Source organism: Cnephaeus nilssonii (assembly GCF_951640355.1).
Source record: "Cnephaeus nilssonii genome assembly, chromosome: 6".
NCBI classification, from domain to species: Eukaryota; Metazoa; Chordata; class Mammalia; order Chiroptera; family Vespertilionidae; genus Cnephaeus; species Cnephaeus nilssonii.
Genome location: NC_137077.1, coordinates 19,014,284 through 19,040,965, shown reverse-complemented (window position 1 = coordinate 19,040,965; position 26,682 = coordinate 19,014,284). Strand labels below are relative to the sequence as shown.

Below are 26,682 nucleotides of genomic sequence, written 5' to 3'. Positions count from 1 at the left end.
GAGTATTTTTCCATTGATTTTTAGAGAGAGTAGAAGGGAGGGGGAGAGACAGATATAGAGAAACATCAATGTGAGAGATACACATAGATTGGTTGCCTCCCTCATGCATCAGGGATCGAGCCTGCTGCCAGGGATGGAGCCTGCAACCAAGGTATGTGTCCTTGACCAGAACTGAACCTGTGACCCTTCAGTCCAGGGCCGACGCTCTACCAACTGAGCCAAACCCGCTAGGACAGCAGGCTAACTTTTAAATTGATAATTTTGTATGGCTTGCTAATGATGTTATATATATCCAAATGGCCCTTGGCAGAAAAAAAGTTTCCCCACCCCTGCTCTAGAGTTTCTATTCCCATCAGTCAGGGTAAACCCAGGGAAGAAGGACTATTTTCACCCTAACATCAGGTAAGCATAGTGAAACAGAAGTTTCTATAAACTCCAATACCTCTGTTCAGCCACAGATTTCATTTATGGAATCTGCCCAGAAGCATTAGCAGAAATATTTCAATGAGCAAGTAGAGAAGACATTAATTTGTAGAGTACAGAAGAACATACAAAAATACTTTGCATCTTAACAGTAAGCGGGCTCAATAAGAATTAATGATACTTAGAATTACTACCATTGAGAGTCTATCTAATCAAGGAAACAGATAAGATTTCATTGTAGCCTACTGCATGAAAGCATCAACAGTTACTCAAATTATAACCACTGGGTATAAAAACAAACCTAAACTTATTTTACCATTAAAAAAAACAACTTTTGAACCTATTGGAGCTAATGTATTTGCTTATTTTTAGTCTTTATTTAAATTTTGCCCTACAAAATGATTTCATATATTTTAATGAGACCAAAACCCATTTCTTTTATAGTCATAGAAAACTTTCACCCTTCAGACTTCTATTTTATATTCTTCACTAAAGCCTTAGTGGCCATTTTCATTTTAAAAGTCTTTTGATACTTCCCCAAATACGGTGCTCAGCACACAATGTGCAATAAGTACCTGCTAACTAGAAATAGTATTTAATATATTAAGAGGAAAGATGTAATTTATTAAAGAGTTTTCACAGGTTATCTGGTGAATTCACAGCATACTTTCCCTGGCTTCTGAACAGCTAAGTTTGGGATTTTTTTTCAGTTGTAGTCAGAATACTACAGTAAAGAGTTTTCTCAAGTTTACATCTTTCTAAAAGATTTTGTAACTTTCTTAGATAAGACTCTTAACATCTTTCCCATCTGAATACCCATGTTTTTGAGGTAAATAACATACTTAATTTGGAGACAACAAAGCAAAAAGCCTAAAATAATATAGGTTGGCAGACTGATAGGATGTTCAAATCTTCAAATAATTATATGGATAATTCACCCTGTATGGGAAAACACGTTTTGTGTAGCTAAATCATTATGATCATTTCCCATATATAAAAACTGCACCAGGCCCCTTCACCAGGCTTGTGACTTCAGGACATCTTTGTAAATTTTTGCTAACTCCAAAGATTCCTACAGACTGCCCAGATTTTTTTCCTTCTAGCCTTACTACATACAAGGCATGTTCTTTCATTTAAGAAGAGTTTTCTAAAACTTTGACTTTTTTGTGTGATACAATTATCTGTGTTTTCTGGACAGCACATGAAAATATGTTAAGATCTATACTACTTAGGAAACTGTTAAAAACAGCTTTTGATTGGCATGGAGTTAGATCCCATGGCTTCTTTCAGCAGGTTTGATAAGAGGACTAGTGGAATGAGAGGAATGGAATGTTTCTTGCTTAACTAGTCCATAGTATGGAAGGAAAGCTCAGTACGGACAGATGCATGTGAGGCCTTTTAACTCAACTTCTCTCTCCAAGGGAGCTTTGTTTTAGCAAATAGCAGTAATTCTCCAAATCAGTGTAATTGCTTTCCAAAATTAACAGATGTTTCCTGTGCATTCTGCGAGCCTGGTCAGTGGGATACTGGTTTATTCAAAATACAGCTGGATTCTGACCTCACACATATAAAAAGCAATATACAACCTGACAACTATTTACTCAGATGTGACCACCTATTTTGTGCCAGGTATCTGCTGAGGCTAGTGATACAATGGCCTTATAATTTCTTACAATATTTATTTTTCATATAGCTTATATTTCTTTTTTTTGGAGGGGGGTTGTAGGGGGAGGTCAACAAAGTGCTATGATAAAATGATGAGTTAGTGCTGTGCAATAGGAGACCAAGGAAAGGGATGCCTTATGCTGCTTGGTATACAGTAAAAGTTAGTTATTGCTTTTATTATACTACTAGAGGCCCAATGCACAAAATTCGTGCAAGGGGCTCGGCCCTCTCAGCCCCGGCTTTGTCCGGAAGGTTGTCCGGAAGGTCATTCGGCTGTCCAGTCTAATTAGCATATTACACTTTTATTATTATAGATAAACAGGATATGGTAGGCAATATACTATGGAAGGGAGTGGCACCACAGGTATCCACAAATTCACTTCCTCATTCAGTCTTTCAATAAATATTTACTATGTGCCTACTACATATCAGGCACTGTTGTAGGCACTGGGGATAAAGTGATATAACAAAATAAGTACTTCTCATTCCTACAGGTTGTATTCTAGTAGGGCAGACAGATGAGCAAATAAATAAATAGATAATATATTGACAAGAATAGGAAATATTAGAAAGAAAAACAGAACTGTGTGATAAGTAGATAGGTGGTGGAGGTAGGGATATTTTGTTACCTTTTCTACATTGGAAGGAAAGATTTCCACAGAAGATAACATTTGAGTTAGGTCTAGAAGGATGAGAGATAGTCTGTCTCGGAGAAAAAGTATGCCAGATAATGGAGCAAATCTTTGAGAGGGAATAGGGTGTTTAGGAATGTAAGTCAGTCTTATACAGGTGGGTAATTTCGTAAGATTAGAAAAGCCAACTGGGCCAGACCACAACAAGTCTTACGCACTAAGTTACGGAGTTTCAATTTTATTCTCTAGGGAACTGGCCACCAAAAGATGCTTAATTACAAAATATGTAATTCTTTAAAAACAAAACAAACAAACAAAAAAACATGTCCTAGCCAGTGTGGCTCAGTTGGCTGAGCATCATTTCAGGCACCAAAAGGTCGCCCATTTGATTCCTGGTCAGAGCACATGCCCAGGTTGTGGTTCAGTCCCAGTCGGGGTGTGAAAGGGAGGCAACTGACATATGTTTTTCTCTCACATAGATGTTTCTCCCCGAACCCCATCTATCTCTCTCTCTCTCTCTCTCTCTCTCTCTCTCTCTCTCTCTCTCTATCTCTCTCTCTCTCTCTGCCCCTCCTTCTTTCCATCCCTCCCTCTCCCTTCCCCTTCCTTTCTCTATTAAAAAAAAAAAATCAATACAAAACCTTTTTAAAACAACAAGAATTCCCGGTTAGAAAATGGGCAAAAAACCCAGATTTCACGTTAGAGGATATACAGATGGAAATTATGCACAAGAATACATATTTAACATCACCAGCCATCAAAGAAATGCAAATTACACCACAATGGGATGTCACTACACACCTATCAGAATGGCTAAAATAAAAAAGTGACAAACACCAAGTGCTGACAAGAATGTGGAGACACTGGGTCACTCATACATTGCTGTGGGAAAGTAAAATGGTTCAGCTACTCTGAAAAACAATTTGGCAGCTTCTTATAAAACTAAACATGCAATTGCCATGTGAGCCACAATTGCATGTTTGGGTATTTATCCCTGAGAAATGAAAATAAATGTCCACATAAAAACCTGTACATGAATGTTTATTATAGTTTTATTTCTAAGAGTCAAATAGTGACACTGACCCTATAACTGGTGTCCTTTAACTGGAATAATACTGCAATATAAAGGAAAGAACTATTCATGCATGTAACAACATGGATAAATCTCCAAGGAATTATGCTAAATGAAAAAAAACAATCCCAAAGGGTTATATATTATTATGATTCCATTATATATAATATTTTTAAAATGGATTATTGGTTGCCAAGGATTGGGGAGTGAAGTGGGTAGGAGGTGGATATGGTTATAAATGGCAAAAGGGATCTTTGGTAGTGATGGAATTATTCACTGTCATGACTGATGGTGATATGCAAACCTATAGATGTGATAAAATTATATTGAACTAAATATATCCACACTGAGTACAAGTAAAACAAGGGGAATCTAAATAAGATCAGCAGATTATATCGATGTTAATATCCTGGTTGTATTATTTTACTACAGTTTTAAAAAATGTTACCATTAAAGTATACTGAATTTTTCTCTGTACTATTTCTTACAACTGCATGTGAATATACAGTTTTATCAGTAACAATTTCAATTAAAAAATAATAAACCAGACTGTAAATTTCTTGTGACTTCTAGTCTGACTAACTCTCTCTGAAGTAGCTGATTAGCTACTAGGGAATAAAGTCCCTTGAAAATACCCCCTCTAGCAGTTAAAATGTCACTCTGCTTACATTAGAACCAGACACCTTTGAAATCAACTGTCATTAGGTAGGACAGAGTCATGGAAAACTGGCAGATTGAGGCCATGGTATTTCAGCTGGCTTCTAGGCATAAAAGCCTTCAGAGCAGTATCACCCCACTGTCCTTTTCCATTCTATTTTAGCATAAAACATGGGGAAGAGAAGAGGCAGGAAACAAGAGAGTTAGGGCCGTGAAACGTCTATGTATCTGGACACTAAAAACTGTAAGCATATACTTACATGCTATGCTGTTTGATAATGAAATATCCTGAAAATGAAGCTAATTGTGTAGCTCTTTCTGTGTTGATTTTAATCTAAATTAAGTTGCGAGAAAAAAACTACAAATTCATTATAATCTAAAGTATAGAATACTTTAAATGAAATACGGTTTGAGGCCTTTCATGTAGATATATCTACCATTAACAGCCAAGTAGAAATTCGGTCTTACCAGGCTTGCTTTAGAGCAGCTTGTTATAATTAACACATTATTATTTTATGCAAACACATTGTTAAAATGCCCAGCAGGGTGTGCACAGAAAGAATTTAAATATGTTTTCTATAATATAATTTACAGCATTTATTTGCTTAAAATGAGACTAGCCAAATCCAGTTGAGCCTAGGCAGGATGAATACAAATACAAAATTAAAAAGTCATAAAAAGACATTCCAATCCATTTCACCTTGGAGGTAGATTCAGCAAGCCTCTTGGTGGACAGGGTCAGAGATTGTGACCCATGTCAGCAGCCCCAGCAATGATGCTTTATCTAAGAATTTCTCTCAACTGAATGTGCCCTCTTGCCCAGTTTCCAGGTCTTGCCCTTTCATAATTCAAAAGGCTCCAGACAACAGCATAGTGATTGCCAGAGAGAAGGGGATGGGAGGGGGTGGGGAGGAATAAATGGTGATGAAGGAAACTTGACTTGTGCTGGTAAACACACAATATACAGACAATGTATTGTAGAGCTGTATACCTGAAACATAATTTTATTAACCAATGTTACCTCGGTAAATTCAATTAAAAAATCCATTTTTTAAAAAGGCTCCAGAAATACTACCTCCTCTAATTTTCAGCTACAGAGAATATATCACCTACCTCTATGGGGGGAGGGGAGGAACCTTACCATTCATTTAAACCTATTTTTTTTTTTCATTAAGATATAAAAGATATATTTCAGCCTTACAAAAATTTTTGCTTTGGGGATCCATAAATAACAATAATTAACTATTAAGCCACAGTGCTTTAGAGGTCAGAAAGTATTTAACGGACAATGAAATGAGGAACAATGATAAATGAGATTTAAAAAGCAACTCATGTAAATCAGGGGGGAAATATGAGACATGCATAATCCTTTCTGTGTCATTAACACCCAAAGTAACTGGTAAACAGAAGGGATCATTTTAACTTGCTTTGAATAGTGGCCACCACTAACTTGACCAAATGCAAATATGGCATGATTAGTTCAGTTTCCAACCACTGAAATGTCTATTTCCTAACCATAAAAGCTTTCCAATCAATGAGCTCTTCTTGCATGGAAGATCTGGGGCCTCTCAAATGCTCATTAATGTCTATACGTATCACTGCAGGTGCTCTTGTATTTTCCTTCTAGATCTTGAACAAATTAGTGTCAGTAATAGTTTGTCTCTTGGGTAGAAGATTCACAGACCTCTACCAATATTAAACATAAAAAATAAAATAATAACAAAACAAATGCCCTACAGGCCAGAACAATATGAACATGTTCTGATTTAAAATCAATGTCTCAGGATCAAAAAACGTGGTTCCACACTCAGTTTGTCTACATATTAGCTGTGGACAAGTTAGTTAACTTCATTAAGTCATAGTTTCCTTATCTGTAAAAGAAGGTAATATCCATTTCATAGAATCATAGGGACAAAATAACATAAGCAAGAAATCCTAGCTTAATGCTTGGCATGTCAGAAATGTTGAGTAAATAGTACCCAGTACCATTAAGCATAGGATACATGCTATTTGACAGTAACAGCATTTCTTTTTTTTTTTTTTTTTTTTAATTTCTTTATTGATTAAGGTGTCACATATTTGTCCTCATCCCCCCATTTCCATCCCACACCCCTCCCCTTGGATGCCCCAACCCTCTGTTGAACTTAAGCATTGGTTAGGCTCATATGCATGCACACAAGACCTTTGGTTGATCTCTCCCCCCTCCCCCCACCCTCCCCTATCCTCCCTCTGAGGCCCGATAGTCCGATCGATGCCTCCTTGTTTCTGGTTCTGTTCTTGTTCATCAGTCTATGTTGTTCATCATTTCCCCTAAATGAGCGAAATCATGTGTCACTAGAGATATACTTATAAGAATTGAATGTGCGACGAGCAATAATAGTTATGCTGACAGGCAAATGAATCAGTCTGTAGTGAGTTTCTTTCTGGACCAACAGTTCTTTTGAGACCCAATATCAATGTCCACCAGTTCCCTATGAGTACATGTCGGCACTGACCCCTCAGCTCTGGATGGTGGACAAATGGTGGTAATGCAGGTCCGACTCCCTCTGGTTTGGTCTCGGCTGGACCCAGGGGCACTGATTCACCCGGATTCAGGGGCCCGCGGCCTCACCCGGACCCGGGGCCAGGCCCACCCGGATCCAGGGGCCCGCGGCCCCCCCCGGACCCGGGGCCAGGCCCACCCGGATCCAGGGGCCCGAGGCCCCCCCGGACCCGGGGCCAGGCCCACCCGGATCCAGGGGCCCGCGGCCCCCCCCGGACCCGGGGCCAGGCCCACCCGGATCCAGGGGCCCGCGGCCCCCCCCGGACCCGGGGCCAGGCCCACCCGGATCCAGGGGCCCGCGGCCCCACCCGGACCCGGGGCCAGGCCCACCCGGATCCAGGGGCCCGCGGCCCCACCCGGACCCGGGGCCATGCCCACCCGGATCCAGGGGCCCGCGGCCCCACCCGGACCCGGGGCCAGGCCCACCCGGATCCAGGGGCCCGCGGCCCCACCCGGACCCGGGGCCAGGCCCACCCGGATCCAGGGGCCCGCGGCCCCACCCGGACCCGGGACCCAGGCTCACCCGGATGAGGGGCCCATGGCCTCACCCGGACCCGGGACCCAGGCTCACCCGGATGAGGGGCCCACGGCCTCACCCGGACCCGGGACCCAGGCTCACCCGGATCCAGGGGCCCACGGTCTCACCCGGACCCGGGGCCAGGCTCACCCGGATCCAGGGGCCCACGGCCTCACCCGGACCCGGGACCCAGGCTCACCCGGATCCAGGGGCCCACGGCCTCACCCGGACCCGGGGCCAGGCTCACCCGGATCCAGGGGCCCACGGCCTCACCCGGACCCGGGGCCCGCGGCCTCACCCGGACCCGGGGCCCAGGCTCACCCAGACCCAGGGGCCCGCGGCCTCACCCGGACCCGGGGCCCAGGCTCACCCGGACCCAGGGGCCCGCGGCCTCACCCGGACCCGGGGCCCAGGCTCACCTGGACCCGGGGCCCGCGGCCTCACCCGGACCCGGGGCCCAGGCTCACCTGGACCCAGGGGGCCGCGGCCTCACCCGGACCCGGGACCCAGGCTCACCCGGACCCGGGGCCAGGCCCACCCGGATCCAGGGGCCCGCGGCCCCACCCGGACCCGGGGCCAGGCCCACCCGGATCCAGGGGCCCGCGGCCCCACCCGGACCCGGGGCCAGGCCCACCCGGATCCAGGGGCCCGCGGCCCCACCCGGACCCAGGACCCAGGCTCACCCGGATGAGGGGCCCACGGCCTCACCTGGACCCGGGACCCAGGCTCACCCGGATGAGGGGCCCACGGCCTCACCCGGACCCGGGACCCAGGCTCACCCGGATCCAGGGGCCCACGGCCTCACCCGGACCCGGGGCCAGGCTCACCCGGATCCAGGGGCCCACGGCCTCACCCGGACCCGGGACCCAGGCTCACCCGGATCCAGGGGCCCACGGCCTCACCCGGACCCGGGACCCAGGCTCACCCGGATCCAGGGGCCCACGGCCTCACCCGGACCCGGGGCCAGGCTCACCCGGATCCAGGGGCCCATGGCCTCACCCGGACCCGGGAACCAAGCTCACCCGGACCCAGGGGCCCGCGGCCTCACCCGGACCCGGGGCCCATGGCCTCACCCGGACCCAGGGGCCCGCGGCCTCGCCCGGACCCGGGGCCCAGGCTCACCCGGACCCAGGGGCCCGCGGCCTCGCCCGGACCCGGGGCCCAGGCTCACCCGGACCCAGGGGCCCGCGGCCTCGCCCGGACCCGGGGCCCAGGCTCACCCGGACCCGGGGCCCGCGGCCTCGCCCGGACCCGGGGCCCAGGCTCACCCGGACCCGGGGCCCGCGGCCTCGCCCGGACCCGGGGCCCAGGCTCACCCGGATCCAGGGGCCCGCGGCCTCGCCCGGACCCGGGGCCCAGGCTCACCCGGATCCAGGGGCCCGCGGCCTCACCCGGACCCAGGACCCAGGCTCACCCGGATCCAGGGGCGCATGGCCTCGCCCGGACCCAGGGGCACGTGGCCTCACCCGGACCCGGGGCCCAGCCTCACCCTGACCCAGTTCCCAGCCTCACCCGGACCCAGGGGCACGTGGCTTCACCCGGATCCGGGACCCAGTGGAGTTTCGTCTTCTTGATCCCAATTCCTGTTGGTCAATTCCCTCTCAGCAATTCCTTCGGCCATTTTCTCAGAGTTCCAGGGCAGCCACCGCAGAACTCGTTGGGCGGCGGGCTCGGCAAAGCTCCGGTGTGCCCGGTGCGCGGCGGCGGGCTGGTCCGGGGTGGCTGCGTCGGCCCTTGGGTCTGCAGCGGTGGCCGGTCGCCGAGCGTGTGCACCTGGCCGCTTCCGGGGCGTTGAGATTCTTGAAGGACTCGGAGGTCAGCAAGCGCGTAGTCTCCCGCCCCATGTCTCCCAGGGGCTCGTCTGTCCGTGCTCGGCAGCGAGTGAAGCCTTCCTCTCAGCCGGAGACCGCTGGGGGAACTGCGCCGAGCACGTTCCAGGCCGCCATTGTGTCGCCTGAGCTGTAGTTTTTAAAGTGTGGTCTTTGGGTCACCGGCATCAGCTTCATCCCGCGTACCCCTCTCTTTTATTCTAGTTGTATAGCATCCGCTCAGTTAGCCCTCCGGTGGTTCTGGATGGTGTCCGCTCCGCTCTCCCGTTGTAGTCTCAAAACCGTTGTGGTAGGCAGCAATCAGGCTTCTGCCCTATGCCTCCATCTTGGTCCTTGTTTGTATAGTTAAGTCTTGATTGTTGTTGGTGTCACTGGGAGGAATTGTCCTCCAGGCCTATTGGCCGTGCGGACCCTCTGTGTCTATAAAGGAAGAGTTGCTGTACGGGAGACACGCCTATGTGCCGGGTCTTGGTGCAGCAAGGCTTCGGCGCTCACTGCGTCTGCCTCTTAAATGTGTCCCTTATGGGAGTGGTCGAAATCTGATGTCATCTCACACCGACCACTAGATGCCTTCGTTTCTGGGTCTCCAATGGAGTGTAGGTCAGCTACTGCCTGTGGCCCCTCAGCAGGAATTACAGCATCCCTTATATTCGTGACCTGTTTCGGTGTCTTCCCCTTTTGGCTGCCTCCCTATCGCTCAGCTTTTCCAATCTCCCTAGGTGGTCGCTCTTGATACCCCCCTTTGTGGGCTGAGTGCAAAGTCTTGGTGTTGTTAAGCCTTGATTGCTGTTGGTACACTGGGAGGATGTGACCTCCAGTCCAATTGGCTGTGAGGATCAGCTGTGTCTATGCCGGGAGACAGCCCCATTCAACTAGACTTGCAAAATTGTAAAAGCCTCTGTGTTCAGCTTGGATGGGGCGGAGTTACAGGGCGGAGCCTACCGCCTTGGCTTCCCGTCAGCCCCGCCCTATGAGGTTCCTGTGTCTCAGTGTCCCTCTGTACTCCCAGCAAACACCTCTGAGAGAAAAGCGCCCTGGAGTTTCGCGCGCTGCCAAACAGTCTAGTTTCTCCCCCAATGAATCTGGATTCCCAGATTCTCTCCCGGAACTGGGTTTCCGTGTAGTCAGAATTGGGGCTCACCTCAGTCTGGCGCTTTTGTCTCCTTCCCTCCAGGGCGACTCAGCGGCACAGTCAACAGCCCATCCTCCGCGCACAATCCTGTGTGCGCCTCCGGTGCTCTGCTCTTCGCCGCCTCTCTGCATCTCTGCCTTACAGCCCAGCTTTCCCCAGTATGAGCATGGCTTCCCCGGGTCTTTCCCGGAACTGGGGTTCAGTGCAGTTGGAACTGGGGGTTCAGCACAGTCCGGAGCTTTTGTCTCCTTCCCGCTAGGGCAATCCAGCGGCACAGGCAACAGACCCTCCTCTGCGCACATTCCCGTGTGCGGCTCCGGCGCAGCTCCTCTGTGTCTCTGTCCCACAGCCCAGACTCCCCCAGCATGAGCCCGGCTTCCCAGGGTTTCGCCGGGCACTGGGGTTCAGTGCAGTCGGAGCTGGGGTTCAGCACAATCTGGCGCTTTTATCTCCTTCCCGCCAGAGAACGCCAGCCAGGCGGCCAGCCGCCCCTTCCTCTCCGGCTCCGGCTTCCCCGCACGCGCGCGGGCTCGTGTCTCCGCCCGTGTCTCCATACCTCAAGCTTTTACGGCTTCTCTGATTTTCCTTGTGGTTTTCTTTTTCCTTCTAATTGTGCGCATTTCAGTCAGCCAGCTTTCCTGTGGTTCTGGATGATGTCCGTTTTGACTTTTAGTTGTGTTTTTGATATTGTTGTGCCCGGCTGTAGGTTAGGTGTTTAACCTATGCCGCCATCTTGGTTTCTCTCAGTAACAGCATTTCTTATCCTTGATATTGTCTGATAAACTTTTGATGAAGTGGGAGAACAACAGATTGATGGGGAGTCAGATAGTTGGAGGGAAGAAAGTTATGTTAGCATACAGAGTTGGGCAAAAGTAGGTTTACAGTTGTAATACAAGTAAATAATGCTTTAATTAATAAATAATAATACAAGAATAAACTGTGTTTTGCATACTCACAACTGTAAACCTACTTTTGCCTACTCCGTATATTAGTGGGATCAGACATTTTTTTGGCTGAAAGTTTCTCCTTAGTTTGAATACTCACCTGCCTCAAATCACCATTTAAAAAATCGAGCCATGTAATCCTATGTTCATATACAGCTATGTGCAGCCCTCTTTCCTGACAGGGATAACAATATCTGCTACAACAAGAAAAAAGGCAGTAGTGCCAGCAAACTGAACCTTTTTGGAACAACTCAAGATCACTTGAGTTTTCTAAATCTTGCTGATGTTCTCTGTAATGCTTCCACAACAGCCTTAGAAGAGGCAATGTGGTATTTTGAAGCACCAGGTTGGAGCCTTGGTTTTGCAATTTCCCATTACTGTGGTGTGGGGAAAGTCAAAAACTGCTGGGCTTGGTTTCATCAGTGAATGAGGAGGCTGGAATGATTGGATAAATTTATAATAAATGAGTTTTAGTTCTAAAATTTAATGATTCTATGACTACATTTAACCTAAAACCAAAGACATACCTGAATTTCCAAAGATTTCAAACTACCCAAAAGGTTCCCTAACTTTTGCTACCAAATAAATCAGACCTAGACTCGTGAATGATCTCATTATTTATCCCTCCCTGCCCATTCCTCAGTGCTTCCCACAACCACACTGGGTGGTTGAGAGCTTTAGTCTCACGTTTCTAACAGTGAAGTTCTGGAAAGAAAAATTAAATAGTGACAAAAGTTACTCATCTATGCCCTAACTGGTTTGGCACAATGGATAGAGCGTTGACCTGCGGACTCAAGGGTCCTGGGTTCGATTCCAGTCAAAGGCACATACATGCCCAGGTTGCGGGCTCGATCCACAGTGGGGGCGTGCAGGAGGCAGCCAATCAATGATTCTCTTTCATTATTGATGTTTCTATCTCTCTCTCCCTCTCCCTTCCTCTCTGAAATCAATAAAAATATATATATTTTTAAAAAGTTACTCATCTAAAAAAAAAAAAAAGTTACTCAGCTAAATGGAAATCTCTATTTACATGTGACTGCCCATACATCTAAAGACCAACTAAAAGGTAGGGGGAAAAACACAAAAAAACAGTTACCAATTATTCCTTCTTTACACATTATATCTACCTTACTGGACTTGAAATTAGTTGTCAAATAATTCAAATCAGAACTGCTTTTCATACTGAGAAAGAAAAAGAAAGCTTTTCTAAATTTATTAAAAACTAAATTTATTCTTTAATTCCTAATGTTTCAAATGATGCTAACATATGCCAAAGTATACCAACTGTTCAAAAAAATATATGATCTAACTAAAACAAAGATTTCAACGGAATCCACAGGAGCTAAAAGAACAAGTAGCTACGCCATTTCAAACATAAAAAGGCTAAATGTGTTTGTTTTCCTTTTTATTTTTATCCAAACATTCAGGAAAAACTGACTTTCTTTGTTCAGTGTTTATTATTTCACCTTTCCTGAATCAGAAACCAAAATACTTTGATAAATGGGCGAGTCTGGTAAACAGACCCTTGAACATTAGGGACCAGAAAAACTAATCCAGATGCATTTCCATCTTTATCCATTTTTCCTAAAGTCACTACCACTGTGATTCAATTTCTTTATGTATAGAAGGGTATGATAACACCAAATACAATGTTACTCCAATTCAATTTATATGGAACTAAAATGAATTTATAATACTTGCAAACAAGAAGGACTGAAAAATCTGAAAGACAATTGCAGAAGACAGCTGTTTGCCCTGGAAATACTATCATAATACTTTATTCCACTGATAGTCTATTTGGCCGACCCAATTTTTATAGCTCCAATGATAGATTATCTCTGTCTGATATCAAAACTACTTGCAAAAACTTTTATTTTTGCTCTCCCAGAGACCCATGAACACAAATAATTATCAGGCCAAGACTAAACCCCCAAAGTAGGTTTTCCATATCACCCAGAAGAATACTAGGCAATTCTATTCTTGAACTTAACTTTTAATCTCAGTATTTAATAAAAAGGTCAGCACTTTTTTTGTAGCTTTCCACACCCAAAGTGCTACAAGTCAAACTGCTCTTTATTCCTAATATAGTTTTAAGAAAGGATCATAATAAATATGCTCATATAAACATGTCTACTGTTTTAAATAAAGGACTTTCCTTAAATACCAAATTAGTCTATGCCAGTGGTCGGCAAACCGCGGCTCGCGAGCCACATGCGGCTCTTTGGCCCCTTGAGTGTGGCTCTTCCACAAAATACCATGGCCTGGACGAGTCTATTTTGAAGAAGTGGTGTTAGAAGAAGTTTAAGTTTAAAAAATTTGGCTCTCAAAAGAAATTTCAATCGTTGTACTGTTGATACTTGGCTCTGTTGACTAATGAGTTTACGGACCACTGGTCTATGCAATGCCAGGAAAAGATGATACATTTAAAAGAAATCTCTGTCAAAAAATAAAGGAAATGTCTGCAAGAACACAGAAAGCTTACAAAACTAATATACAAGTACAGACATTACTTTGGATATCTGAAACAAGAACATACTCACCCCCTTATGAATGAACTTAAATCTAAATCGGGAATTCCATGGAACCATGGAATGAGTCAAGGTTCATCTTCTATACTTCTTCATCCTGTTCCCTTCCCCCTTAATATTTTCCTCAACACACTAAATGTTTCCTCTTTGAATGCACCAGCATTTAAGACTTATAAAAACTATTTCGTTCTATTGTTCTGTTTCAGTCTTGCCACAGTCTCATTTTTTATTACTTCCCATTGTATTTTTCACATATTAGAAGCTAAATATGTTCTTGTGGGCTGGCTAGGAACCTAACTCCTACTCATAGTTATTTCTACTGCAAAAATGCATTCTGAGTTCCAAGCAACCTATTTATAGGTTTAAAACACTCACGGATTGATGGATTTCTGATTAGCATTATCTATCAGGTTCTTACAGGAATTAAAAATGCTTAGAGAAAGAATGAGGTCTCCCCATATCTGCTCTTTCCCAAAGAGTTCCTACCGGGAATATTTCTCTAACAAACAGGTTAGAAGCTCATTTTGCAAAGCAATTTATGTCTTGCTGATGTAAACAGTTGAAATTTTATGAAAACTTGGCTAAATTATAAAATGTTTATAGACTTTTTAATATTCAAAAATTTAATAAAAGCCCAGCAATAACAAACCAATCAATTATCTCTAAAAATGCCATCCTTTTCCCTGAAAATGTGCAAATAAATACCAGCTATCTCAAAACAATGTAATTTTATCAAGCAAGACAGGATGTCTGTGTGTGTGTGTACACACACAATCGCAATGTTGGATATTTGTTCTTTCATTACTAACTGAAAATACACCTCTAAAAGTAGTGACATTCTGCCACATTAAAGCATATCAATCCGATATAATATCACTTATATGTTTTGACAGGAAATTAGACCAAAGGAATAGAGCTGGACAAAATACTGCAATTCAATACTACTTACCAATACTTATTTAAAAGGAAAAAAGAAAAGCTTTATTGCCAAGAAATAAAATCAAATGCTCCTAGTTGCAGTTTAAAATGTAGGGTAAGTACCTAAACATATTTGCCAAAACTGTGTGGCTATGATTTCAACACAAGAAACATAAAATTAAAGAGTCATACAAATTTTTGATATTTCCTGAGCTGATGCTGAAAATAGCTCACAGGAAAAGGCTGCTGTTAAGATATACGAATCCCAACCCCACCCTCTATGCATAATCTTATTGGTGTTATGACAACACGGAAAGGCTCATTAGGGCTATTAATTTGTACTTTAATCATTATTAAAATTCAACAATACCAACAGATGGTAAATGCAACCCAAGAGAGATATCTTCTAGACCAGGTCTGATGATATATAACATAAATCCTATAATGGGATTTGAGGCAACTTGTAATGCCTTTGGGAAGCTCTTAAAGCCCAGTTTTGTGTTTAAAATGGTGAGAAACAAACAAACAAACAAAAAATTTAGTACTTGTCCTTCATCAGAGATGAGGGCTACTGATTAATTAAAAAGAAATGATCTTGATGTTTGTTTTATTTTGAATTCTGGTGCTTGAGGTGCAAAAGATAAATTCGAACCTTTGAGTGATGGAAATTTCCGGGCAAAGTTTCAAGGGACAGCAATTCACATTTGCTGATACTACTTCCTCTCTTCTCAGTCCTCCTCAGTCTGCAATCTGGTTTCTTTGCTCAGAGCACCAATAAAATTGCTATCAAGGTTACAAAATGACCTGGAAATGCCGAATCAGGTCTTGTCCATTTTACAAGCTTGGGTACCTCTGTAAAGTCATCTTTATTATCCTACTTGGGGTACAACTCAGACAAAGCTTGGATTAATAAAACCATCTATACTAATAAAAGGGTAATATACTAATTAGACCGGGTGACCGGACATCTTCTGGACATCCAACTTCCTTCCGGACAGTTAGGGAGCGACCAGGCCGGCAGAGCAGTTAGGGGGCAACCAGGCAGGCCAGCAGGGGGGCAGTTAGGGGGCGGCCAGGCAGGCCGGCAGGGGGGTAGTTGGGGGGTGACCAGGCCGGCAAGGGGGGCAGTTGGGAGGCGACCAGGCCAGCAGGGGGGCAGTTGGGGGCGGCCAGGTCGGCAGGGGGGCAGTTGGGAGGGACAACCAGGCCGGCAGGGGGGCAGTTAGGGGGCAATCAAGCAGGCAGGCAGGCAGGCAGGCAGGCAGGCGAGCAGTTAGGAGCCAGCAGTCACAGATTGCAAGAGGGATATCCAACTGCCGGTTCGGGATCAGGCCTAAACCGGCAGTTAGACATCCCCCAAGGGGTCCCTGATTAGAGAGGGTGCAATCTGGACAGAGGGACCCCCCCCCCATGAATTTCATGCACCGGGTCTCTAATGTTGTCTATAATTGTCTGTTGCCTCATGACTAGAAGCTCCTTGAGAATAGGCACCCCTTTCACCTTTTAATGCACACTGCTTGACGTATGGTCAGTATTTTGAAATAAATAAATTGAGGGCTTACTAGGTTACCTAGGAAAACCAATTCCCATACATTTTCTCTGAAATGCTTACAGTAAGAACAAACTAAAATCACATAGGAAAAACCTGAGATGTTTCCAGGGAAAATTTTTCTTGGTTATAGAATTAAGAAATCTATAATTTCAAGAAGAAAATTCCAACATTTGGACACTATTATTTTGCTGATTTGTCTGTAACTCTTTAATAAAGGCTCAGATTTTTGGAACTTCCTTATGAAAATCAAACTTCTTAAGTAATAGTTTGATTACTTAAGTAGTAACTGAGCACTCAGCACCTGCGTGCAGTAAGAGAAAAAGGACTGTTGCTGGCTAGTTGTTTTAGATTTATAATGCCTGAAACCTTTTGGGAAAGAGAGCTCATAAATGTACCCAAAACACACCAGATTTGAGAACCCTGTGGCTTCCGGAGCAGTGACCCAATGATGGTCTAATTGGGAACACCTAAAAGCTACTGTTTCTACAGCCACTGGAACTCCCTTTCATCCTCCCTCACCTTCAGATTTGGCTGGTCTTCTTTCTCCACTAAGGGGTTTCCCCATGCCACTCCTTACTCATCTAGCCCTTCCCAGTTTCTTCTCCTCACTGATGACTAGGGGTCAGAAACTCAATTAGCAGTATCATGCAGTTAGCTTAGGAGAATGGGGGGGCAGGGGGGAGGGGAAGGGGAAGGGACAAGAATAAAAAAAGAAGGGAAAGAAAATCCGTTGCTTACTAAATGGCAATGATCCAGCCCTTCCTTTCTCCTTATCACTCCCAATGCTTTAGTCTTTCTCACAGCAAGCCCAGCCCCCAATTTCCTCATTCTTCTTTAGTCACCTCACCCTTTCCACAAACCCTGCTGCCTCAGACCCAGTGGATTTGCTCATCTTGATATCCTGGTGCTCCACCTCACCCTGGCCAACTCTCCTACCTCAGCCCGAAGAAATGCTGAGAGGAAATATTCACCTGGGAAGGGAGAAGGGGAGGTCAGAACACTAGTGGTGAATATAATTTGGGGGCTAAACTTTACCACCATTACCAAAACTATTTCTTTGGGGAATATACTTTGAGTTTCAAATTATCATGAACTTTTAAAATAACAGAACTCTTTTGGAATTGGGGACCACCTATAATTATTTCCTGATAAATTATAAACATGTTGTTATAAATTTGAAATGGATTCATGAAATCTCCATTCTAAAGAAGGTGACCATATGAGCTACTTCCAAGCTTGCCAAATATCTATTTGATCCAGAATCCAGTTATATATTGTGGACTCCGTGAGTTCCAGACTCTTCCCTGAGGGTTGAGAAACTGTTAGACACTCTTCTGATTCACTCCACAGAAAAATCTTAAACAGGGTTCATTTGCATTTCTTTCTTATTGGTTTAGAACCCTAGGGTGTTGGATTTAGAAGTACTCTAAGGAACAGGTCTACAGTTCCAACAGCCAAACAACCAAACAAGATTTCAACTTGGAGCCTCTCAGCTCACTTCTCATTTACCTTCCTGTAGGGTGTCCAGGTGTCCTCCTCATGAAGCCTTGGATTTTGCTTTCGCATCTATTCAATGTTATTATTAGAAGGTGCAACTTCCCAGCTGCTAATCTGATCCTATGACTGCAGGCTTTTGATTCAGCTGGTACATTTTAGGGGCCTCAAGCCCGTTTAGGGGTCCCCGCTTTAGGACTAAAGAAGAATCTCTGGAAAACTAAATTCAAAAGCAAAGCTCACCCACTCTTCACCAGACTGCCCTACTTACCGGCCTGCAACTTGTTCGCAGCCACCCTTGGTTTCCTGGCTTCCAAAAAGAGCCCTCCTTATGGATGCCATCCAGCTGAACTGGCTGGCTGTGTATATTTACCCCTTCCAACCTGGTTCCCTCCAGCCAAGCAGCAGAGCCCCTGATAAGAAGCATATCAGACAAAGAACAAGTTCCAGGTCCTGGCTGGGTAGCTCAAGTTAGTTATAGTGTTGTCCCTATACGCCAAGGTTGCGGGTTTAATCTCCGGTCAGGGCACATAACAAGTATCAAACAATGAATGCATGAATAAGTGGAACAACAAAGTGATGTTTCTCTCTCTCTCTTAAATCAATAAATCATTTTTTAAAATAAAAAGAACAAGTTTCAGAATTTACAGCTTGTGTTAAGAGAAAATGACAAACTCTCAGGATTTAAGCATGAGAGCCAACAGGAAACTTACACCAAGAGCCAAATCTCCAATTTCAAGAAAAAACTTCATTTTAGCTAAGAATAGTAGTATATCATGAAGAAGCCAAATTCATTCCTTTCTCACACACACTCACACATACTTACACACACACACACACACACACGTACACTACACAAAACCATGTTAAAAGGAAGAGAGTCCCAACAAAATTGTTCCCTGAAGAGCAGGCATGAAAAGTTAGATGTGGTGGGGGTTTTTTTAAGTTGAATCTTAACTACAATTCTCCATGGAAATATTTACACCAAGGAAGAGGCAATATTCTGGATACTAATATTCAGAATCAAGTCAGCTCTGAGAAAAGTTAGGCAAGGGAGGTAAATTATCTTCTATGAATCAAAGGAGGAAGGGCAGAAAGGATTATGAGTAAAGAAAAATGCTAGGAGAATATCTGAAAGAACAATTTATTTTACTTGGTATACTAAGATTTCATTAGATCATTTTATTTATTCAATTTATCCAATCATCATGTTTTTAGCCCTATATGCCATGTTAATATTTCTACAAAAGTCCCATTTTAAGACCTGAGTTTCAGAGGCTTGAAGTTAGTGACCAAAGAAAAACATGAAGACTTCTAAAAGGTTAGATACAAAACCAACACTTTAAATACAATGCAAAGTCTCCCTTTCAGACAGTGGAGAAAGGAAGCAGTTGCAATGGTTGCTTCCTTTACCTCTTTTTCATTCGTTCTCTCACATACCCAACTAACATCTACTGACCTCTATTAAACCCCTTTCCTGGCCTCACGCAGGACAAAAAGATATTACCAGACCTCTTCATGGTGCTTAAAACCAAATACAGAATCAGATATACCAGTAAATAACCATACCATAAGACAGATTGAGAGAAAGGCCGTAAGGATAGCAGAGCATAATTGGGAGGTCAGAATAGGAAGTAAACATTTGCCACTAGGTAACTGTACACGCTTCCTGAAGCCAATCATTGCTGAGCTAGACCGTCAAAGATAGGCAAGGTTTCAAGAAGACGAATGGAATGGGTATACCACGGGTAGAATGTGCTTATACAAAAGTGTTTCCTGCATTTTTCCTTTATACATCTGAAGTTAGTAATTAGCCTTCAACAAGTAAAATAAATAATCCTCAAAGAGTAGTAATTTTTGCAAATGTAGAAGTTTCACCTGACAAGGGCACCATAGGTAAATGCATGAATTTTAATAACATCAGATTTCTTACACCTAGCAAATAAATCTCACTAAATTGGCCAATTTCCTCCCCTAAGTTCCAGCTATAACTTCCAAGTTGATGCTTTTGAGGCCCTGGGGCCTCTATGGTCCAGGTCTTTCATACCTATACTATTATGGTTCAAATTTTTTTAATAAGCAACTGAGATAGGGTAACTACGTCACACTTGCATTGCAAATACCCAATCCGACTGTATGATAAAAGGAGACTGCTCTTTGAAATAATTTACTATATACTTAACTAACCCACTTTAGCACCAAGTGATTTCCGCCCCCACCCCCCCCTCCCCCATGTGTGAGATTTTACCTATCTGACAGGGTTTTGAAAATTAATTTCAGTGATGCACATAAAAGTACAGTGTCTGTCTGGGACCTAAGTGTTACCTGGAATGCTGCTGTATAGGTCCAAGTTGCAGCTGGCCATCTGAAGCTTCATACAGGTCTTCTATCTCATACACATTTGCATCAGTGTCCTCCATGCTGCTGGAATTCTGCCTTTCCAACTCTAGAGTTTTCCCGACAGCCATAGCAAGTGGAAAGTTCTCATACTCTGGTATTTCCTCATAATGGCGGACATTTTCATAATCTGGTGCATAGTCACTGGTAACAGATTTGCAAGGCGCCTGAGGTGTTGTCTCCCTAGAGAGCATTTGGTCATCCAAAGACTCAGCTCTTGGTCCATTAGTTGCACTGCTCTGGCCCCGAGACTTCTTCCTCTTCTTTTGAGATTCCAGACTGTCGTTATCTGCAGAATATGACTTGATGGGTTTATTTCTCTTCTCTTCTACTAATAAGCCATGCCAATCACTTTCAACCCCTTTTCCCTCTCCACCTGAGAGTCTGCCAGCAGTTGTGCCTTCAAGTTGGCTACTCTTGGACCAAAATTTCTGGAAGTCACTCTTCATGAAACAGACGGACAGCTTCATACTGAGCAACTTCTTTAAAGAGTGTTTCCTTTGAGAATCTTTGCAAGGCTTAGTGCACCTATCCATATCCACAGCAGACAGTGATTTTGCTCTAGGCTTGGTCAGGGCGTTTGAAGGCTCACTATTTGAGGATGTGGTGATAGACTTTAAGGATTCTGGGTTCCCTTTAAAGGGTAAAATAGGATGAGGTAATTTCCACACTGGCTTTTCTGAAGTCCTTTTGGACATCTCAAAGGAGGACGACATACCATGGTTTTCGGCACACAACTGTCGAAGGTGATTTCTTTCTGGATCCTTTTTTTCTTCATTTGAGGAATATGAACTTTTCTCCATAAGCTCCTCTGAGGCAGCCTTTTTAAGCATTCCTGCAGCAGGCAAGCTGTGTCTTTGAGGTTTTTTGGGGACAATTTTTGAGGAACTTCCATCTTTCATTGTAGATTCCTTTTGCATTTGAGGGACAGCCCCTCCCAAGTTACAGGCCACAGGTAAACGTTTGTTGCAAGCTAATTTCAGCTGCTTAGGCAGGCTCATAGATACAGTACTGCATCTTATAAAACTGGTCGGTTTGTCCACAGCAGGTGACATACTAGAATCATCTACTGTCTTGCTGTCAGAACTCAAATTAGAATCTGTATCCAAAGAAGGTGTCATTTTTTCAGAGGAAGATGTTTCATGACACATGGCTTTCTGGGAATCAACTAAGTTTTGTCTGTCACTATTAGAGTCCACATTCAATTCACTTTTCTTTCCTGGTTTCACTTTGCCCACCTGTTCCTGGTTATACAAAACATTCTGATAAATGATTTCATTGTTTTTCAAACTATCTTCAAAAAGACAAGAAGAGCTACTGTCTAAATTCTCTGGTTTTTCAGTACTTTCACTAGGAGTATCTATGTGCTCTTGACGTAACAGCCGTGCAGCACGTGTCTTTCTGGGCTTGGGAGTTGGAAATTTTGAAGTACACGATACTAAGTGAACTTCTAAGGGACCAAGTTCTTTGACTTCAGAGTTCTTACTAACTCCATCTGAATATAAAAAAGCACTCCTTTTACCATTTGCCAGAGCTTCTTGTTCAGATGAATGAAAGCAAATATTGCTTTTTTCACTGTCATCCTGACAAGTTTCAAAATTCCGAAGTTCATCGATAGGAAGTTGTAGGCAGCAATAGTGATCAGGAACCTTTTCAAAGCTGGACTGGGAAGGTGTCAAGTCCGCGAAATCAATTCTGAACTGTCCGTTGGAGTTACAGCCCTCATTCGTTTCTGGGTTGTCTGTGGATGTGTGCTTCTGTGGGGAAATAAAGGGTGATGTTCATTAAAACATCTTTAAACTTCTCTTCTAGGATGCTTACCTTTAAAAAACAACTCTACTCTGGCTCTTGACCACTTCACCATTAGAATCACTTCTACTCATTGTTTTTATAGCTGAAGAGGACTCATCAATTTTACTATTTTCTAAATTTTCAGGCATTTCTAGGGACTCTAAGACAAGTTGCTTTACACACAAATTCTCTCTATTCCCAAGCTTATGGATACACTCAGAACTGCAGGAACACATTGGTACAATATAACCACTGCTTGAATGCCCTACCTTTTTGCAAGTAGAGCTGTCAGCACTTTCAGGTAATTCCTGTTTATGTTCTTCCAGATTCACGATGATTTTCCTTGATGGTGACTGCCTGATGTCACAAACAGGTGAGCTCTTCAGAACTTTTGGTTTCGGGGCTATTGCTGGTTTGGTTTTCTTTGTTGACTGTGGAACACTAGAAATCACAATATCAGGTTTGGGTGCAATAGGAGGTGGAGTTGACTTATTATTTGTCACAAACTTTGGTTTGGGGGCCAGTGGTGGCTTCTTAATCTCTAGAAAGAAAAAAATAATAACTTGATGACAAATGGTTACATTTGATAAAAAAATAATAACTTGATGACAAATGGTTACATTTGATAACTTTTACTTTTGACAATAAGGTGAACCTGCATTTTACTAGGTAGATTATGTTACACTAGAGGCCCAGTGCACGGATTCGTGCACTGGTGGGGTCCCTCGGCCTGGCCTGCACCCTCTTGCAATCTGGGACCCCTTGAGGGATGTCAGACTGCCAGTTTCAGCCCAATCCAGACAGGAGGGAGCCCGATCCCCACAGGCCCAATCCAGACAGGAGGGAGCCTGATCCTGTGCAATGAGCATCTGTCCCCTGGTGGTCAGTGCACATCATAGCGATCAGCCAACCAGTCGTTTGGTCACTTAGGCTTTTATATATATAGACTAGAGGCCTATTGCACGAATCTTCGTGCAACAGGCCTTCCTTCCCCTGGCTGCTGGCACCAGTTTTCCTCTGGCACCTGGGACCCAGGCCTTCGCTCTGGCCGCCGCCTTCAGTCTTTGCTCTGGTCGGAGCGCTGCTCCTGTAGCTCCCTCCGGCCCCACCCTCCCCCTCACAGCAGGTGTCCCGCCCTGCCCAGCCACTCCATGCCTGCATACAGCTGGTGGGCGGGGCCGCTGCCATCTTTGTTGAGTTAATTTGCATATTCACTCCTGATTTGCTGGTGGGTATCATGAAGTGACAGTCAATTTGCATATTTCTCTTTTATTAGTGTAGATTATATAGAGTCAATATTAGCCTTTAAATTGTCTCAGTTCTGGGATACATAACTTTGGGTATACTGTACATTTCTTAATATGGTTTTTCTTCTAACTTTGGAACTGATAACCATATCTTCAGACAACATTAAGTGAAATAATTGGCTTCTGCTTGGGGCCTGAGTAATAGGAGAAAGTACTTCAGTTCATTTTCTAAATGCTAAGAGTTGAATTTGCCTATGTTATTTGTAGGACACAACTCTTCTTTTTTTTTGTGGAAGTATATTAATTTAATTATATTGAAATAAAAGATTTCTGTTCAAAGGAACCATGAACAAAGTTACTAAAACAATAGAACACAAGATACTTGCAATATCTGAAACAACCAGGGATTACCCTTTCTAAAATATATAAGGAATTTCTGCACATCACCCAGGAGAAACTGTCAACACAGTGCAAAATGGTCAAAGGATACGACTAGTAACTTATAGATGAGAAAACTCTAAAGCTAACAAGTACTTTGAAGAGATGTTTCAAATCATTAATAATTGGAGAAAATAAAAATTAAAACAATAATGAGATCTCACTTTATACATATTAGACTGGTGGAATTAGAAAGCTGGATAATGCCATACGTTGGAGGCAATGTGGTAATATAAAAACATAATCCAATGCTTGAGGTAATGTGACTGGTTACAGCAATCCTTAAGATCAATCAATTGGGCAGCTATAGTCAAATTTAATATGTTGAGCCTGAGAATGGAGATATTTAAGAAGGGATCCTAGTGGCTAATTGGGCTGCAATTTAAAAACAGAGCCAAGCAGCAGTTGCTAAACAGGGTCCTCTTGCACAGCTGCACTTCACGGAGAAGCCTACACTGATTTGCCTGCCCAGCCCTTATAAAGGAGTTCTGGGAATCCTATTTCAACCAATAGGATTAAAACGTTCCCTATCCAATCAGAGCTGTGCAACTATACTCTCATTTTCATCTTCACCAACTAATCAGAGTGGCTCCATTTTGACCAATCAGGATGGTGCTATTTGGACCAAGGACACAACTCTTTAAGCGTCTCATATGAATAAGCAATATTCTTCTACCTCAAAGATGTACAGTAGAGATGTGCAAATGCCTTTATCAATAACCTAGATCACTAAAACCCCAAAACAATCTTAAAATGAAATACAGAAATCAGAAATTTTTCAAACTTAAAACTAAAAAGTAATTCTTCTGTAGTAGTTGAGGCTCATAAACGAACATTTCTCTATGCAGAGGTTGTCAATGGGGAATTTTCATTCTAATCCTTCAAAGCCTAATGCTATAGCTCAACCCCAGGTTTAATCAACTAGTTTCTGGGGATTAAGCCTGAACATATGTATCCCCTGGACATATTTTTTCTTAGGATCCACAGGTGATTATGCTGTGTACCCTTCATTAGTGCATTTAAAAGATGACCACAATGGTTAGTCTTCCTCGACATTATATAAAAAGTACTGAGGGAGCACCTATTATACTGAGTTAGATTTGTACAGATCTGCTCTTAGCCTAGAAACCTAATAAAAGCTTCACACAAAAGACCGATAAAATGAGATACAGAGAGCCTGAACATCAGGTTTTTTAAGTTCTTTTAAGTTTTTCCACCTAAACTGTCATTTATCACACCATCATACTTCCTCAATGAAATCCTGAGATAAAATATTTTCTTACATTTCTTATATTTATGTTTGTTCCTCCAATATCATCTAATGCTTAATAAAAACGTAATTTACTGGAAAAAAACACACACAAAACCTTTCAAAATATCTACTGAACATTGTTTAATTACTTGAATACACAGAGGCTTAGATACTTCATTTGGTGATGAATTTATTTTCAACAAGGAAATTAGTCACAATGCTCGGGAAGATATTACATGGAACTGAGTTTAAAAAAAAAAAAAAGTAAAAAGAGTTCCTTTTATCAACCAAGGAAGAATTTCCCAAACCCCTAATATTATGTGTTCAATCAAGATCACAAGATCACAGATGCCTTCTCACTCAATATAATGTTGTGACAAATAAAGAAGATAATGAAATATTTTCAAAATAACTTAATACAAATTCCCAAAGCTTTTTACATTTTCAGTTATCTATCCAGTAAGCATGTTATTAGTTTTTTGTTTTTAGTTTATTTTATAGGAAGAAAAAAATTGGAAAGCCCTTCAAAGCCTAATGCTAAAGCTTGGTATAATGATCTCTTAAATTCAACTCTTAGTCCATTAAGTCAATGCTTAAAAGAAAGCATGAATGCCCTAGGCCTCTTCCCAACCTCTCATCTTATTCAAGTTAATGAAAACTGACAGACCGTCATGTTGATTTCATTTCTGTAACCATTCTTAAAGCATCCTACCTCTGGGATTTCTGAAGGAATGGAAAAAAAAAATTCCATTTTGCAAGATGAAAAGAGTTCTGGAGACTGACTGCCCAGCAATGTAAATGTACTTAACACTACTGAACTGTACACTTAAAAATGATAAAGATAACAAATTTGTGTTATATGTATTTTACCACAACTAAAAAAAAAAAGAAACCATTTCGTCAAATTAATCTTTCACTTTCTGAAAATACAGCTTTGTCAGAAGCTTCTAGGTCATTTAACTGATCAATTTTTTATTTGTAGATAAATTTTTTTAAATCCTCACCAGAGGACATGCTAAGAGGGGGGGTGGGGGGGGACATCGATCTGTTGCCCCCCACAAGTGTCCTGACCCAGGACTGAACCAGCAACCCAGGTATGTGACCTGAAGGGTTATCTAATCTAGCAACCTTTCCGTGCACAGGATGATGCTCAACCAACTGAGCCACTCCAGCCAGGTTAATTAAATTGTTTTTTAATATCTGGTACCAATTTTACTCTTTCCTTCAAATGTGTCTTCTACATGAGGCTGCTTCCAACAGACATAATCTCTGTTCTCTTCAGTGTCCTAGAAATTAAATTACTTACATATGAGCTGTGGTTGATTGCCAACAAATGTAGCCCAGCATTATGTACCTAATGCCCTCAATGCATACTCATTGAATTAAGTAAACAGCTGTGAAATTTGGCTCACCAGTGTTAGTTAACCATGTATTAGAGGAAGTCAATAATACAACTCGGGGAGCTGGCTAACCTAGTTATTTGTCTTTCTGCAGATCTGGCTGCCTCAGTTTCCTTACTTGTAAATAAAGAGTTGGACAGAACTGTAAAGCCTATATGATTCTGAGATGATAACGTCTGAGACACTTGCTTCAGGACAACCTTTATTTTCTCCAGCCCCTTTACCCTGCATGATTTGTCATCAGTATAACTT

At 43.2% G+C, this 26,682-nt stretch overlaps 1 protein-coding gene across 1 annotated transcript in view; it reads right to left on the bottom strand.

Moving 5' to 3' along the window:
• Positions 1-26,682, bottom strand: part of FGD6 (FYVE, RhoGEF and PH domain containing 6) — a 125,517-nt gene that overhangs the window by 95,743 nt on the left and 3,092 nt on the right. Inside the window, exons 2-3 of the mRNA XM_079775508.1 lie at positions 22,363-22,634; positions 20,231-22,059 (exon numbers count right to left, since the gene is read on the bottom strand). Of these exons, the coding sequence (XP_079631634.1) occupies positions 20,231-22,059; positions 22,363-22,634 (2,101 nt within the window). The remainder of the gene's footprint in view (positions 1-20,230; positions 22,060-22,362; positions 22,635-26,682) is intronic.